The sequence below is a fragment of the Fusarium solani genome (assembly GCF_023522795.1).
Source record: "Fusarium solani strain SB1 chromosome Unknown bctg00000004, whole genome shotgun sequence".
NCBI lineage: Eukaryota > Fungi > Ascomycota > Sordariomycetes > Hypocreales > Nectriaceae > Fusarium > Fusarium solani.
The window spans coordinates 3,249,810-3,265,233 of NW_027072152.1; the positions used below are offsets into that span (position 1 = coordinate 3,249,810).

Consider the following 15,424-nt stretch of genomic DNA (forward strand, 5'->3'; position numbering starts at 1 on the left):
GGAGACGGGAGACCTCGAGGCGACTATCGTGTATGAATGGAACTACTAGTAAAGTTGAAGCTGTAGATGCGACGGGGGAGACGACAGCGGGGAGAAGATGGAGGCGCAGCTCGAGGATGGGAGAGAGCGGTTGTCCCAATGGAGTAGGTGGTGAGTTCAGGCGTTGATGCCCCTAAGTTGCAGCGGAGGTGCAGCTTGCAGCCAGAACAGCCTAACCTAACGTCCATCTAAAACCCCGCCAATTAATTAATGGCCCCGGGCCAAGTCTAACCCAAGGCTTTTTCTGCCCAGACGGTCCTGCCGATTTCCGGCGCCAGCCACATGGAGCTTGACAGTTCCAGGCTCCGAGATCCATGGATCAATTTAGCCGCTATGAAGGAGATGGATGGATAAAGGCAGATATATGGCTCGTGCCGTTGTATCTCAATGTAGCATCCCTAGAACGGCCTGCTTTATCCGGGCATGCACAATGACGAGAGATCTCCAGAGCCTCAAGCATACAAAAGCTGACGTGTTGGGCCTCAAAATGCCCCATATCATGACAGCTCCTCTCTTCCCTCCCGTGTCCAGGGCAACTCGTTCTGGAAGCATCCCCTGAAATTCCCCCGTATCCCTGCTGTTACAGGCTGGCCCGCGTCGTCCCACCCCGTAATTATGGGCTCTAGGGACGGGGCGGGCTGGGTTCGGTGGGCGGTCGGATGGAAGCCGAGGGGCCCCCGGACGAGCCAAGAAGCACGTCACCGTTCCCATATCACCAGCGAGCGAGCAGCCGAGAGCTAACAAAGTTGAACCCGTTGAACGTTGTCTTGATCTTTATCTTTTTCCTTTCCATCATCGTGACTTGACGTTAATACTCCGTTCTGCTCAAAGAGGTCGCATCCCATTACTGGACAACAACTCCCGCTAAACCCTCGGCCCTGCGTATCCCGAGCTCTCTCACTCACCCTTCATCCATTCACCTGATCTTGCGCAATCATGGCATTGACCCTTCAAACCGCCATCAACCAGGGCAATCCCCTCGCCGAGGCCGTCATCGTGCCCTCCAAGCCCAACGCCCTCACCAAGCGCTACTCGGAGCTTCAGGCCGACGTGGCCGCCTTCCAGCGCAAGCTCGCCGACCTCGGCATCACCAAGGCCGCGCCCGTGAGCATCGCCCTCGTCAACTCGTACGAGTTCATCGTCTCCTTCCTGGCCGCCTCGTGGCAGCGCGGCATCGCTGCGCCTCTCAACCCGAACTACAAGCAGGACGAGTTTGAGTTTTACATTGACGACGTCAAGAGCGCCATCGTCCTCGTTCCCCGGGGTGCTTGGGCTGCCAATGCTCCCAGCGTCAAGGCCGCCAAGAAGTTCAATGCCGCCGTCGCAGAGTGCTACTGGGACACCTCCAAGGGCGAGGTTGCTCTGGACGTCAAGGACTATGGCCTCCTGAAGGGCAAGACGGAAAAGGTCTTGACTGCTGAGCCTGATGATGTTGCTCTGATTCTCCACACTAGGTTAGTTATCTCATGATATCCTGATATCTCACTCTCACTAACACTGGATAGCGGTACTACATCTCGACCCAAGGTGGTGAGTATATGATAACTAAAACTCATTCATGGTCAAAATCTCACATTTCTAGGTTCCTCTCACTCACCGTAACCTAACCCGAACCATGCGTATGTCATTGTGAGAGCCAGTCATTAGTAAACACCGCTGACTGACCCTACCAGACAACATCAAGCAGACATATCAGCTCACCGATAAGGACCGAACCATGCTGGTCATGCCTCTATTCCACGTCCACGGCCTGCTCTGCGGTCTCCTGGCGCCCCTCTTCACCGGCGGCTCCATGGTCGTGCCCACCAAGTTCTCAGCCTCCGAGTTCTGGGTCGACTTTATCGCCCACAAGGCCAACTGGTACACTGCTGTCCCTACCATCCACCAGATCCTGCTCAAGAACCCTCCCCCGAACCCCAAGCCAAGCATTCGCTTCATCCGCTCCTGCTCCAGCCCCCTGTCGCCCACCGTCTTCCAGCAGCTCGAGGAGACGTACAATGCTCCCGTGCTTGAGGCCTACGCCATGACCGAGGCTTCGCACCAGATGACCTCGAACCCTCTTCCCCGGCCAAGAGAAAGGCAGGCACCGTCGGTATCGGCCAGGGCGTCGAGGTTAGGATCCTCAACGACCAGGGTGAGGAGGTGTCCCAGGGCTCCGAGGGCGAGATCTGCATCAAGGGCGAGAATGTGACCAAGGGTTACCTCAACAACCCCTCAGCCAACGCCTCTTCTTACCACAAGAACGGCTTCTTCCGCACGGGTGACCAGGGCAAGAAGGACGAGGACGGATATATCATCATCACCGGCCGCATCAAGGAGCTCATCAACAAGGGCGGCGAGAAGATCAGCCCCATCGAGCTGGACAATGTCCTGACGCGCCACCCCAAGGTCAGCGAGGCCGTCAGCTTTGCCATCCCTGACGAGGTGTACGGTCAGGACATTGGCGTGGCGGTGGTTCTCAAGAACGGCGAGAAGCTGACGGCCAGCGAGCTTAAGGGCTGGGTGGAGGAGCGATCTGCCAAGTTCAAGGTGCCCAAGAAGGTGAGTTTGCTCTTGCACTAGAGTGATGGGAGATGCTAACGATGGCCAGGTTTACTTCACCGAGGTGATGCCCAAGACGGCGACGGGCAAGATCCAAAGGAGAATCGTGGCCGAGACCATGATGAAGCAGGAGACTCCCAAGGCCAAGTTGTAAAGGCAGGATTATTTACAACGGCATATACTACTACAGGATATATATACACATACATCTCAAGTCACTGGGGAAGAATCGGTATACATTTGGATAGAAGGCTCAAGTCAAAGAGAGATTGTTTCTCATATATTCATGAAGGCATTCGCTGAAAACCTGCTACTTTGAAACCAATTATCCACAACCAGGCTGTCTCATGAGCATATCATTACTTCTCCCCTGTGGGAAAACCCAACCCCGCCCTCTGCTTTTTTGCTTCTTTGCAGATCTCGTAGATTAACTCCGCATTACTTGCATCTCGTCTAAAATCCAAAACCCTGTCGTTTTTGTTGAAGACCTTTTAGTCGTAGTGGCCGTCGTCGTCGGCAAGCTCAATTACATCATCTTCGTCGTTGATGTACAGGCGGCTGTCGTTCCTCTTGAGACCGCTGGGTCGCTCGGCGGCGCTGGGGCCGAGATTCTTGCGGGGGGTTACGGTGTGACGCTCAACCCACGAAGAGGTGCCGTCCGGGGCCTCCCAGCGGAGGGGCTCCTTGTTAAGGGAGGGCTTCTCGGACTCCTTCTTCTCAGAGTCGGCGGCAGGCTTGACCTCGACGCCGGCCTCCTGGGCGCTGTGCAGGCAGGCGGCGTTGGCGTCTTGGAGGTCGAGGAAGACGGAGACGATGGAGACGGTGGACGAAGTGTCCCGATGAAGGAGAACGAAGACGGAGGGAGCCATGATGTGGTTCTTCTGGGAGGGGGGCAGGTAGATGGTGTCCAGCGTCGTCTCAGGTAGAATGTAGGGCATAGGTAGATGGTTGTTTGTAGGTGTATAAGTGTTTAGTATCCAATGGATATGATGTTTGCTTGCTATGATGTAGCTATTGTATGAAATGTGATGAAGAGTGAAGAGACAAAAGGGAAGCTATCGAGGTGCGAAGCAAGACATTATTATATCATTGAACCCAAGCTACCCTGGCACGATCCAATTGCCAACCACCGGGGCTCAGCTGACCTTGTTTTTTTCTCCCAAGGCAAGGCCGCCATGTTTCTCGCCGCCTCTCGCCGCATCTACAGCTCCCTCCCGAACAAGGTAGAACGGGGTAAAAGCTCAGATCCAATGCGGGAAAACCAACCAAACCCCGGTCCCAAAAGTTGCGCGTTTTCTAAGCTAGTCACGGGTGGTGTGACGGGGTGTGCCATGAGGCAAGGGACCTTGCCGGGATTGACTGTCTCTCTGTCTATTGTCTCTGTAGTTTTCTCCCATCTCTGTGAGAAATCTTTCCCCTTGTCTGAATGTTCCGGCCCGGCCGATGACCTCTTTTTCTTACGTTCTCGAGACCATCGATCCCGTGGGCCTTGACGACATGGGGGGTGGGCGGAGAGGCAACGCCGAGCTTTGATGGTCCTTTTTCGGAGCTGGAGCGGAGAGACGCCGGGTTCCATCTCCGTATGCTCCGGCGCTCGCCCGTACTGCAGACACTGCAAAACAACGAACTTCTCAGAAAGAAAAATGTTCAAAAAATCCTTCTTCATCTTGCATAGAGGACACTCTGTCTCTCGCATCTACGCGAATCTATGGCACCATCGTCCGGGGCCAACGTGGCAACCGACCCTAACCCATCGCCAGCATATCCCCTCCCCTCTGGTCCCCCATAGATAGCATGATGACATACGATACCCGACGCAGGAATTTCTCTATAAACGCTTGGGCCGGACGGCGGCGTGTGATGGGCGGTGACGTTATATCCGGCTGGCCTATGCTCCCCCCGAGGAGAAAGACGGAGTGAGCTCGGGGTGTCGTTGCATAGCCCTTCTTCCCGGGGTCTCCGGGTTGCGGGATGACTTGCTTGCCTCGGAGCTGAAAACAGCTACCCTGGAATGGAGACACATCATTTGACCCAGGACGTATTTCCCCTTGAGGATGGCAACTGTCGTCACAGGTCGGAAATCTGTGTCGCCGATCTACTCTACCAGGTTTTCCAATGTGACTCAATCTCGCACGAGGACACAAACGGCCATGAGACCCCGTTTGTGATACCCGGGCAATTGAGGGGGAGCTCTTTGAAGCTTTGTAGCCGAAGTCGGGGACCAACAAGCTCCCAAGAGTTTGTCATGAGCTTGAGGTTTTTTTGGTAAGCAGCGTCATGGCCTTTTCCAAGGAATAAAATCCAGGTCGTCTGCTATTCTCGATGACCATGGGTTTTATCTTTTTTTATTTTTATTTTTATTTTTTTACATCGTGTAGAAGAGATGGTTCGGTCGCCTTCTTCACATCTGTAGTGGGAGCATAGCTCTCAGCTGATCAACTCGTACGGTCTTTCGTCCAACACCTCCATCTTGGCTGATACTATAGCATTGCCAGCGGCAATTCGTCACCTTGGTCATATATGATGCGAATTAAACAGAGAATGTTAGTTATATCGTTTAACATGCAACTTTTGGGACGTTAATCTTCATACTGACCTCGCGAGTCATCATAATTTGTTCCCTTTACAGCGCATACCCTGGAGCTGGATGATCTCAATTGTGCCCATGGATTCATAGACTCGTCAAAGCCAACGCAACAACACAATATTGATAAATCCGCAATTAAATAAACTTTTCACTATAATCATATTTGAACGTATATAATCGACAAAGGTGCATTCAACTGCACTGGCTTCCTATGAACCTATCATGACATGACATCATAATATCCAACATGTTGGCTACAGTTACAGTTCGCCAGCTAAATTATAGTATACCACGCCTGTCAAGAACACCTTTCCACTATACCGCCGCAAACCGGCCCATCAGCATCGTCAACCTCCTCACATCCTCGGTGGAGAGCTCATGTCGATTCGAAAGGCGTACTCGACGCGCCTTTGTACCCCACCTCGGATCGTCACCCCCGCAGTTACAGTACCTACCTCTAAGAAACCTCAATGATATAAACCTACCTTGCCAACGTCTTGAACTAAACCTTTCCCAATGGCATCGCGTCTTCGAGTCTCGCCAGCTTCCCTTTCTCGATTTAGAGTCACCCCTCGTCTTACTACTATTCGCACAATGCAGTCCGTCTCGGTGCCCCCCGGCAAGTACGAGTTCCTGGTCGTCGTCCCGGACAAGCCTGGCGTTCGTGAGAAGAGGCTCGAAGTTAGACAGTGAGCATTCAATTGGCTGTAATTTTAACGTATACTAATGTCTGTAGTATCCATTTCAGCAACATGCAGCCTAATGTTGAGAACGGAAGCTGGAAGACGGGAGGTATGTTTGAACACTCAGGTATCTCGGCCCACGAAGCGAGAGAAGCTAACTACATGCAGGTGCCCTTTTGAACAGTGTCCCCAAGGATGACAGCCCCGACAGCCTCGACTTCATGGGCAGCACCCTCGTCTGCGTGGCCAAGTCGGTCGAAGAGGTGCGCGAGCAGTTGAGCAAGGACATCTATGCTACCTCTGGCGTGTGGGACATGGACAAGGCGAGAACACCCAGCAAACAAACATTGTGCCTCTACTAACCCACCGAATAGATCCAGATCTACCCCTTCCGCGCTGCATTTAGACAGCCTTAATCCTCGACACACAGTCTGGTGACGAAATGGACAAACGTATAACATAAACAACTGAATTCTGCATTGCTCACTACCAGGATGTCTCCGTTTTCCCATCCGCCCATTGCTGGAGGCCCCCATCTTCGAGTGATCCGTCCGTTCCTTGTCCCCATCCTTGTCCAAGCCCCTGTTCCTACCCAGTTCCATATCCCTATAATCAAGTCCTATTAGAAGCTCAGCAAAGAAAGCCCAAGCAGCCACCAAAACACCTCGAGATCCATCCGACCTGGAACGTTCCAATTAAAGTAGAAATAAACGCCACGATACACCAGACAGCCCATTAGCCGCTTTTCACTCGGCCTTGCTCTCCTCCACTTCCCTGGCCTCAACATGTCCATCTGCCTTTCCGTTGCCGTTCTCTGCTGCTTCCTCCGCCGCAACTCTGAGTTCGTAGTTGAGATCGAAACATTCAGCAAGGAGCTCACTGACGCTCCCTTGCCCCTCGGGGATGTCGCCGTTAACCACAAACTTGCCGTCCACTTTCATGTTGTCGAGCGAGTTGAGCTGCTTAGAGTTAGATGCAACGCGTTGCCGACCAGAAACACGACACTTACCTTCATGCTGTACGGGTAGAGCTCTCGTACAGACGAAACACCTCCGTTCTTCTTCACCTCGATCAGACAGCGCTTCAGCGTCTGCAGCTGGTTGTACACGGGTAGCAGCGCCTCCGATACCGGCTCTGACGCCAGCATGAACGAGTAGATGTACGCATATGACCGTCGGATCAAGTACAGCAGGGTTCGCTGAGTCCAGAGGTCAGCGGTACGCCCCCGATCGTCCAGCCAGTTTCCAGCATCTCGGCTTTCGTCAATCTTGTCAAGCCGTCGTTGGAAGTCGTATAGGTCTGTCTCGCGCAGAGACCATGCTTGTGTCAGGGAGAGCTTCTCGAGGTTGTTGCGAATCTGAAGTAACTCGGTGTAGATTGGTCGCCATTGATCGGCGACTTCTCCTTGTCTTCTCAGAATTAGCACACGTATTGCTCAACGAGGCGTAGTTCAACTTGCCGCTCAAGAACGAGGTCTGACCACCGGAGGCAACGGTTGTAAAGCTCTCGAACTTCCTCGCCACCCTCCACCGAAGAACCATCCTCTGCTGTGAACTTGCCACCGTTGTGGTTCTCGCCAATCTCCAAGATCTGGTTTCGTAGCCTCTTAACCTCGTTACTCGAGAACTACACACCGTTAGCTTGGCTCTGAGACATGCAACGACTTCCCTACCTTGGACTTGGTGTTTGCTAGAGAGATGGACCGCAGGATAGAGACAAGCTTCTCGTGAGTCTCCAAAAGGGACTGGGGGACTCGCTCTAGTCTCTTTTGAAGCTTCTCGAGGGTGCTGTTGCAAAGCTTGATTCGGTTGCTAAGCAGGGTGAGCATGTAGGGAGGGTGTCGCTTGTCAGGAGATTCGTCATGTGCGGCATCGCGGATGCTGTTGCACAAGTTCTCTAGTGTTGACTTGATGCTACCAAGGTCCTTAGCGGAGTACACATCGGCTTCAACCAGGTGATCGAGCAGTCGCTTGATGGTCGAGGTCAAAGCGTAAGTCGCAGGCGCTTCGTTGTTTCGTCCGATCGTGAGATAAAAGAGTGATAGCAATTGGAAGCAGCTCTCAAGGACCTTGTCCACTGCGACGGAAATGTCAGCTTAATCGCATATACCGTAGACCAAAGACACATACGTCTGTTCTCTTCACTGTCGCCTGTTTCAGCGCGGACGACGGTCAGTTCCTTAACCTGGTCCATAGTTTGATCAAACAGAGGCATGACGTCCTGTGTTCGGATGTAGTTCGTTCGATCCTGCTTGAGGAGCAGCAAGTGATCCCGGGTCATGATCAGTTTGTCGAGGATGGCACGCTCCCGGGGGTCCCGTGGCAAGGGGATTGCTGGCGTGTCCATGATGACGGATGTCGGGCTCAAGCTTGCTTGGTGTATCGAGCGTAAGCTGCTTGGGAATGAGAGACGAGTCTTGAATAAATTCGTCGATATCAAGCTTGGATGAGCTGTTCTTGTTTTGCGCCGGTTCTCCGAGCTTCCGTGGAGTGACGAAAGGCGATGAGAGTGGCGGCGGGGTCAGGTTTAGATAGGAAGATCAGAGTCGGGCCTCAGTGGGGGAGGTCGCGATGGGCTAGGTCGGCGTAGCTTCGCTTCGCTTCGAGCAAAGAGAGGAACGAGGGCCTAGAGGCGGAAGTTCGGGGGATCGGGAAGCTGGGAGAAGGACGAAAAGAGTGGGAGAAGGACGAAAAGAGTCGGCGACTACTTGGAGGAGTCAATCGCAGCGTTTTTACGTACGAAAGTCTGAATGTCACGCTTGTTTGCCAGGGATGTTGTCACTTAAAGAAGAGGCCCAGCCAGGAGGACCCCCTCCATGCGCTGCACTACGGCACTGAGCCCGAACCTGCGATAATGGATAATGGTGGGGCGCTGTTTGGATCCAGTCAAGGTGGGGTACATGCCGCAAGGCAGAGCGGGTCGCTTGCAAGAGGCCGTGATTGGCTCGTTAGCCAGTGCCCAATTGCCCACCGGCACGGAAGGCACAGGCAGGCACGGAGCTCGGATAATCTATTGAGCCCTCCACTTTAGGTCTTGAAGCCCTCCAACCCGAGAATTTCGACCAGGGTAATTTTCTGTGGTAAGCACTCCGGTTAGTGATATTCGACCTCAAACCACAATCGAACTCGACTTCGTGCAGACTCACCAATCTCCCACCTGCATCGACAGAACTCATTCACAATGTCTCACGCCGAGCTCGCTTCGTCCTACGCGGCCCTGATCCTCGCCGACGACGGCGTCGAGATCACCGTACGTTTCCCTCTCGCCGTCAAAATTCGATATGCCCCGCGGCCTCGAAATTGTGTGTGCGGGTGAAGGCTAACTCGTCATCGCGACACCACAGGCCGACAAGCTCCAGACCCTCATCAAGGCCGCCAAGGTCGAGGACGTCGAGCCCATCTGGACCTCCATCTTCGCCAAGGTACGACCCGATCGCGACTGCGCCGTCATCGAGAATTGGATTTTCTAACCAATGAATTTTTGTGCGAATAGGCTCTTGAGGGCAAGGATGTCAAGGACCTCCTCGTGAACGTCGGCTCCGGTGGTGGTGCCGCCGCTGCCACTGGCGGTGCTGCCGCTGCTGGTGGCGATGCCGCCGATGCTCCCGCTGAGGAGGAGAAGGAGGAGGGTACGTTTCAACCCCTCGAATCGTCTTTGTGCCAGGTCGCGGATTGCTAACAACTACTACAGAGGCTGAGGAGTCTGACGAGGACATGGGCTTCGGTCTCTTCGACTAAAAAGTCACGCCGCTACGACTGTTTCCTTGTTTTTCGCACTTCGACTGCATGGCTTCGGGGTTTCCAATCGATCGATCATACAGGATGGAGAGAGGGCACTATATCCTGCGCCCTGGACAGAGTAGCTTCCTTCATACGAATCTATGATGAACGCGCTCAACGGAGTTTACGCGGAGGGAGAATTGGTCAATTCAACGGCTCTGAAAAAAGAAAGGTCCCGCCATGGGTGGTTTGAGTTCAACATGGGCCCCTCGAAGTGACAAGTGCTGGTGAAAGTGTGAATTGGACGGAGTCTCTGTGCTCCTCTTCTGCCCTCTACCTAACTGGCATATTTTCTGCGTAGTCTCGATCTTGCTTCCTCTCGCCCGTCATACCCAACCAACGCCGCGCAATGCAACCTTCATTTACGCCCACATAAACTCGAATTTATTTCACAATCAACACGGAAGAGGGAACCAATCCCGCTTCCTTGAGGGTCTTGGACATGTCGACATCGCCCTGGAAGGTCTGTCTCGGGAACGTAGTCGTGAAGCTGGTGACGGCATTACCAGTCTCGCTCTCGATCTGCTGTGCCAGCTCAAACAGGGTTGTCTCAGCAGGGAGTGTCTTGGTAATGTTTCCCCCGCCGGTTTGCAACCGAAGACGGGCCTCGTTGTGGTTGGCCTTTGGCTTGGGCGCGGCGGCCGCAGCGGCACCACCGGCAGGAGTAGCAACGGCCTCGGCCTGGGGAGCTCGTCCTTCGCGGGCAGCCTTGGCCTCCTCGGCCTTACGGCGACGCTCGGCCTTGTCGGCTTCGATCTTGGCCTTGATGCGCTTCTTGGCTTCCATGTCGTCGAGCTTCTCCTGGCGCTTCTTCTCGGCTTCCTTGATCTGCTGTTTGCGGGCGAGCTCCTCCTTGGCCTCCTGGGTCTCCCTGGTAGACTTTTGACGAATTTTCTAGGATAATTAGAAAATATTACACTCTTAAAATGTGAACACATACCTCGTTGCGCTTCTGCTCCTCCTTGTCCTGCATAGCCTGAGCGGTCTTCTTGGCTTGGAGGCGCTCACGGAGCTCCTCAAGCTTGGCCTTCTTCTGGTCCTCGGTCAAGGGGGCAATCTCCTCCGTCGACTCTGAGAAGTCGGTATGCTCACTAAAGCTGTATTAGTTATGTGAACCGATAGAGTGACTAAATTGTTGACATGCGTCTTGGTCGCGTGATAGCTTGCCAGATCATGGCTTCTGAAGCGCTTGCCGCACTCATTGCAGACCAGAGACTTGGCCTTGCCCGTCTCAAGCTCTGCGATCTTGGCCTCGGTGTCATCATCCTCATCATCCTCTTTGTCGTCAGAGGCAGCAGCCTTGATCTCCTCCAGGGGCTTGTCCTGGTTGTCCTCGAGCCACTGAAGAGCTCCTTGGACTAAGACAGGGTCAGCTGGCGCGCTTACAAATGAGATGGGAACAACCTACGACCGCCGGACTTCTTAACTGCGAGCTCGGCGCGCTCCTTGTCAAAGCCCATGTCGAGCAGGGTGTCGAGATCGGAAGGCATGTTGGCGGTGAGTGGTGGTGTAAGGTGTAAGTTTGTCGATGGTGGGGTTGAGCGTCTGAGGTGAGGGGCTATGATGTGAGGTGAGGATGATTGGAAGGGGTTGAATAAGCTGAGTCAAAGCTGCCTCTGGTGAATAAAAGGCAAGTGAATGCTCCCATATACTCACTGAGCCGAATTGAACTGGCTGTAGGCAACCAAAAGTGAATCCGATGGTTGTGGTGGTTCTTAGTTCCAGTTTGAGCTTGGGCTGACAGCTCTCAAGAGACGTCATTCAGCCGCTGCCTCAGTGACGTGCCTGTCTCCCGCCGGGTTTACTACGGCTAACGCCCGACGCTTTAAGCATGCTCCTTTGTTCGAACTCGTGATTGTTTGTTCTTGGACTCGAGATTATTTGTTGCATACATATATAGAATGCGCTCTTTTATTCAATCTTTATAGATTCTTTCTTCTGTTCTGGTTTGTCTCTTGGCCATGTCCTCGTCTCTTCACCCGCGCACACCATGACTTTACCTCCTTGGCTTACGACCATCAAACGTCGTTTGGTGTGTTCCCTCACTCACGATGCAGTGCTACAGCTGGAACTTGGGCTAAGTCTCATAGACTGGTGATCAAGAGAGTTCTGAAGCAGCTCAGTCGACGGCTTTGGAAGTTTCAGATGGCCGTCCTCCACCTCCCCGAGAACTGCTCGCCCATCGAACCCACTATGAGTTACCCCTCCTCAACCGTCGGGTAGATGCTGCCGATGACTCTCCTATTTCTGCTTTATATCGGATATATGAGCATCTAATTCTCGACCAACACCTCGAAATCCGCAATGAGATCGAGGCGTTTTGGTATCACAAAGACTGGGCTGTAGTTGACATCCCAGATCCCTGCGATCCAGATCCGGAAAGATATGCCTGCCTGGCTTGTATCCCAGCGCTTCTCTGTCTAGCTTTCAATCGAAGGATAGAAATGGGACTACCGAGAGAAGCTCCTCCCATATTCAATCATGACATGCTCGACGAGTGGAGAGCACAGGAACCCAAGTTCGAGAGGGTGCCTGTCTGGACAGAAAAGGTGCCTCGAACTGAGGAAACGCTGGTGATACCTCACTGGGACAACAATGAACGAAAGTTTGTTCCTCTGGCAGGCTTCGACTGTGGTGAAGCGTCAAAGGAATTTGCAGACAAAAACATTCTTGTGTGGCATCCACATGTTCACTTTGCGTAACAGTTACAACATAGCACTTGACAGGAATGGAAGTAAATATTATTAATCAGGTAGGTAATAAGGGTTAATTCTAGGGTATCTTTTCGGCATCATCCATTCGTGATATCGTACACTGACTCTCATTAGGTCGAGTTCGCTCCTCGCTCAGTTCCAGACAATGGGTCTATAGCCGTAGCTCTGGAAGTACTTCTCGTCCAGCTGCTTCAGAATCGCCCGTCGCACATCATGATTATACCACCGGCACCAGTCGTGCAGTTCCTGGGACTTAACATAGGTCTCGCCGGTGAGGATGAGATGCCGATTGAGATAGACGACAGCGTCATCCATGTCGTATGATCGAGGGTTGATTTCGCAGAGGCGGTTGAGCTTGCTGCATAGGGCATATGTCCAGGGGGCGGCATAGACTTTCAAGCCGCCCTGGGTCCCTCGCTTCTCGAAGACGACGGCATTTTGTTGCTTGGCTTGCCATACGAGGGAAGTCTGGACGTCCCTCGCCATGAAGAGCTGTGTGGAGTTGTTGAACCACTCCTCGCCGAGGCGTCCTTTGGCTTGGCGGTTGGCAAACTTGGCGGCGTTGTCGAGGGACATGTATTCTTTTGAGGCTGGATCCTCGAGGAAGAAGTCGACATCATGTGTTGATTCCCTTGAGCCGAGGTAGACTGTGTTGACGGCACCACCAACGACGACGACGTTTGTTTCGACACCGCACTCGTCAAGGTACTCGGCCATGTGCTCGAAAGCATGGATGATTTGTTTCCGGCTCAGGCTCGAAGCCTCATACTGGATGGGACGTCCCGTCTCGTCACGAAACGTTGGAGGGATCATGACGGGGCCACCCATGGGGTCGGAGATGGTGACGGGGCGGACGGGACGAGACTCCATCTCGCGCTCATATTGGGAATGACTGCAGCCCATGGTGATGAAGGCTAAACAGGTAGCAGTGATTGAACGGGATGTGAGATAGAGCCGAAGACGGGGTAATTAATACACAAGGATGGGGTTGTGGGTGGTCGTATAGACATCTAAAAGCGTCTACTTCAACCCACCTGACCCGAGCGATCGGGTTCGTATTAAATAGATGGATCTGCATTTACGAAGTGGTTGCATGTCCTTTGTCCCTAGGGCCGTTGTTCTGCAAGTTCTGGGCTCAGCCGCACAGGACTTGAAGGGCGAGGAAGCCTTGGCTGAAGGGTGGCACCGCCTCGCGTGGGCAGAATACGAGGGTTGTCCTGCATATGGCGCCGGCCTGTTCAGGGCTGGGGCTGCTTATCCACACAAAGCGAAGCGCAGGACTACGGCGCTTAGCTCAGTCTTGTTCACGAACGAGGACGCTTTTTTTAGTCTAGGAATGTGCTGATGCCTTGCCCGCGTGAATCATTTTAATTTATTTATTAGTCTCGGTAGGACTCGAGACGGTCGTTGAGTCTGGTCTACTGCTGACCGTGTCTCGCTCGTGTCTTGTCGGCATCTCCAGAATCCGACAACTACACCATCATCAGACATGGACGGATACTGGATATAAATAAATGGCGACGCACTATCGACCTACACCATGGCAGAAATTCCGCCGCGACCCGTCGACACAGCTGGCACTCTGGCTGCAGAGCCGCCGCCGGCACACTAGCACGCCAGGGGATGCAGCAACAGCAGCAGGCTCTTCTTCGCCCATCAGCATCGTCTGCGTGTCAGACACACACTGCACTCAGCCCGAGGTCCCCGACGGAGATGTCCTCCTGCATGCCGGCGATCTGACAAACCGGGGAAGCTTTGAAGAGCTCCAGGAACAGTTGGACTGGCTCAACACCATGCCGCACCGGTACAAGGTTGTCATCGGCGGGAACCACGACAAGCTGCTGGATGCAGAGTACGTGAGGCAGTTTCCCGATCGCATCTACGAGGGCGAGGGCACGTCGCGCAGCGATCTAGACTGGGGGGACATTGTCTACTTGCACAATTCATCTACGACGTTGCGGTTCGCAAACGGTCGCAGGCTCAAGGTGTACGGCTCACCTTTGACGGAGTTGTGCGGGACCTGGGCCTTTCAATACCCCCCGATCCGCCAGGTCTGGGCGGGTGCCGTGCCGGAGGACACAGACATCCTCCTCACCCATGGACCGCCGAGGGGCCACCTCGATAACGGGGGCAAGGGATGCCCTCAACTATTAAGGGAGGTGTGCCGCGTACGGCCCCGGCTTGTAGTCTTCGGACACATCCACGCCGGAGCAGGGCTGGAGGAGATGACCTATAGCGGCGCCGACAGAGCGTACCACTGCGTCATGACGGGAGAGGGCGGGCTGCTGGCGGTGGCCCTGATGGCGTTCTGGGTATTGGTCGAGTGCATCTGGCCAAGACGAGGCACGGAGCACACGACGACGCTGGTGAACGCGGCCGTGGTGGGCGGTCAAAAGAGTGAGCTGGCGGTCAAAGTAGTTGACATGTGAGCTTGTGGCCACGCTCAGTGGCACGCTGCATGAACATGAATCAATCATGGCCGGTGTTGAGTGCCATGGTGAAAGATAGGGAGACAAAGGTCAGTGATGTGGAGTAGATGCCATGATTGTCTTGTAGGAGTCTTGACAATGAACAAGACAAAACAGTCACGGCTGTCTTTTTGTCGTCCGTGAAGCATAGAATATACCCAGTTAATACCTCTTTGCCTGCTTATCAATGCACACATGTCGTGATGGCCAAGGTAAGGTCCCCAAGACAAGGAACCGACGGACTGGCAGTTCCTGTTCCACTGCAGACCAAGTCCCTGTTGGCCCGTGCGCCACCCTGTAGCAACCAACTGAACTGGGAAAAGGGCAAGGTGGCTCTGGAAGAGGGAAGCGCTCAGAAGCAGCAATTACGTCGTGGCAGCGATCAGACGCCATATCCCCATCCTTTCTCCTTCACCTCCATATTAATCTGTGTCTGCAATTTTCGTCCGCCCCCTTCACGCGACAGCCCAGCCTTAGTCACGACAACGCTCATCAACTTCGTCTCTGAATCATCGTCTGCCTGCTTTCCGAGTCATCATCTCGCATCCGCCCGGTTGCCACGTTTCCTCTTACCGCCGTATCGAGGCCTCAAGCGCATCTCGCGACACCCCAA

General features: G+C 53.8%; 9 protein-coding genes across 9 annotated transcripts; 5 read left to right on the top strand and 4 right to left on the bottom strand.

The window, feature by feature from the left end:
• Positions 1-975: 975 nt before the first annotated feature.
• On the top strand, positions 976-2,734 carry MRS44_008092 (uncharacterized protein; the record flags this gene model as incomplete). Its single annotated transcript, XM_065620775.1, has 6 exons — positions 976-1,493; positions 1,545-1,569; positions 1,622-1,658; positions 1,713-2,044; positions 2,113-2,580; positions 2,630-2,734. The coding sequence occupies 6 exons, from the start codon at positions 976-978 to the stop codon at positions 2,732-2,734; spliced, it is 1,485 nt and encodes a 494-aa protein (XP_065476847.1).
• Positions 2,735-3,071: 337 nt separating this feature from the next.
• On the bottom strand, positions 3,072-3,449 carry MRS44_008093 (uncharacterized protein; the record flags this gene model as incomplete). Its single annotated transcript, XM_046275914.2, has 1 exon — positions 3,072-3,449. One exon carries the CDS (start codon positions 3,447-3,449, stop codon positions 3,072-3,074), a length of 378 nt encoding a protein of 125 aa, XP_046133883.2.
• Positions 3,450-5,683: 2,234 nt separating this feature from the next.
• MRS44_008094 (uncharacterized protein) lies at positions 5,684-6,212 on the top strand (the record flags this gene model as incomplete). Its single annotated transcript, XM_046278482.2, has 3 exons — positions 5,684-5,856; positions 5,904-5,959; positions 6,019-6,212. 3 exons carry the CDS (start codon positions 5,684-5,686, stop codon positions 6,210-6,212), a joined length of 423 nt encoding a protein of 140 aa, XP_046133882.2.
• A 384-nt stretch (positions 6,213-6,596) lies between these two features.
• MRS44_008095 (uncharacterized protein) lies at positions 6,597-8,196 on the bottom strand (the record flags this gene model as incomplete). The annotated part of the gene is made up of 5 exons (XM_065620776.1): positions 6,597-6,809; positions 6,860-7,207; positions 7,279-7,476; positions 7,523-7,926; positions 7,980-8,196. 5 exons carry the CDS (start codon positions 8,194-8,196, stop codon positions 6,597-6,599), a joined length of 1,380 nt encoding a protein of 459 aa, XP_065476848.1.
• An 834-nt stretch (positions 8,197-9,030) lies between these two features.
• On the top strand, positions 9,031-9,587 carry MRS44_008096 (ribosomal protein P1; the record flags this gene model as incomplete). The annotated part of the gene is made up of 4 exons (XM_046270843.1): positions 9,031-9,099; positions 9,194-9,271; positions 9,343-9,478; positions 9,541-9,587. The coding sequence occupies 4 exons, from the start codon at positions 9,031-9,033 to the stop codon at positions 9,585-9,587; spliced, it is 330 nt and encodes a 109-aa protein (XP_046133880.1).
• A 426-nt stretch (positions 9,588-10,013) lies between these two features.
• On the bottom strand, positions 10,014-11,119 carry MRS44_008097 (uncharacterized protein; the record flags this gene model as incomplete). The annotated part of the gene is made up of 4 exons (XM_065620777.1): positions 10,014-10,523; positions 10,570-10,720; positions 10,828-10,987; positions 11,038-11,119. The coding sequence occupies 4 exons, from the start codon at positions 11,117-11,119 to the stop codon at positions 10,014-10,016; spliced, it is 903 nt and encodes a 300-aa protein (XP_065476849.1).
• A 500-nt stretch (positions 11,120-11,619) lies between these two features.
• MRS44_008098 (uncharacterized protein) lies at positions 11,620-12,331 on the top strand (the record flags this gene model as incomplete). Its single annotated transcript, XM_046281048.1, has 2 exons — positions 11,620-11,661; positions 11,720-12,331. 2 exons carry the CDS (start codon positions 11,620-11,622, stop codon positions 12,329-12,331), a joined length of 654 nt encoding a protein of 217 aa, XP_046133878.1.
• Positions 12,332-12,475: 144 nt separating this feature from the next.
• On the bottom strand, positions 12,476-13,246 carry MRS44_008099 (uncharacterized protein; the record flags this gene model as incomplete). The annotated part of the gene is made up of 1 exon (XM_046269119.2): positions 12,476-13,246. One exon carries the CDS (start codon positions 13,244-13,246, stop codon positions 12,476-12,478), a length of 771 nt encoding a protein of 256 aa, XP_046133877.1.
• Positions 13,247-13,857: 611 nt separating this feature from the next.
• Positions 13,858-14,772, top strand: MRS44_008100 (uncharacterized protein; the record flags this gene model as incomplete). The annotated part of the gene is made up of 1 exon (XM_046269120.2): positions 13,858-14,772. The coding sequence occupies one exon, from the start codon at positions 13,858-13,860 to the stop codon at positions 14,770-14,772; it is 915 nt and encodes a 304-aa protein (XP_046133876.2).
• Positions 14,773-15,424: the final 652 nt, after the last annotated feature.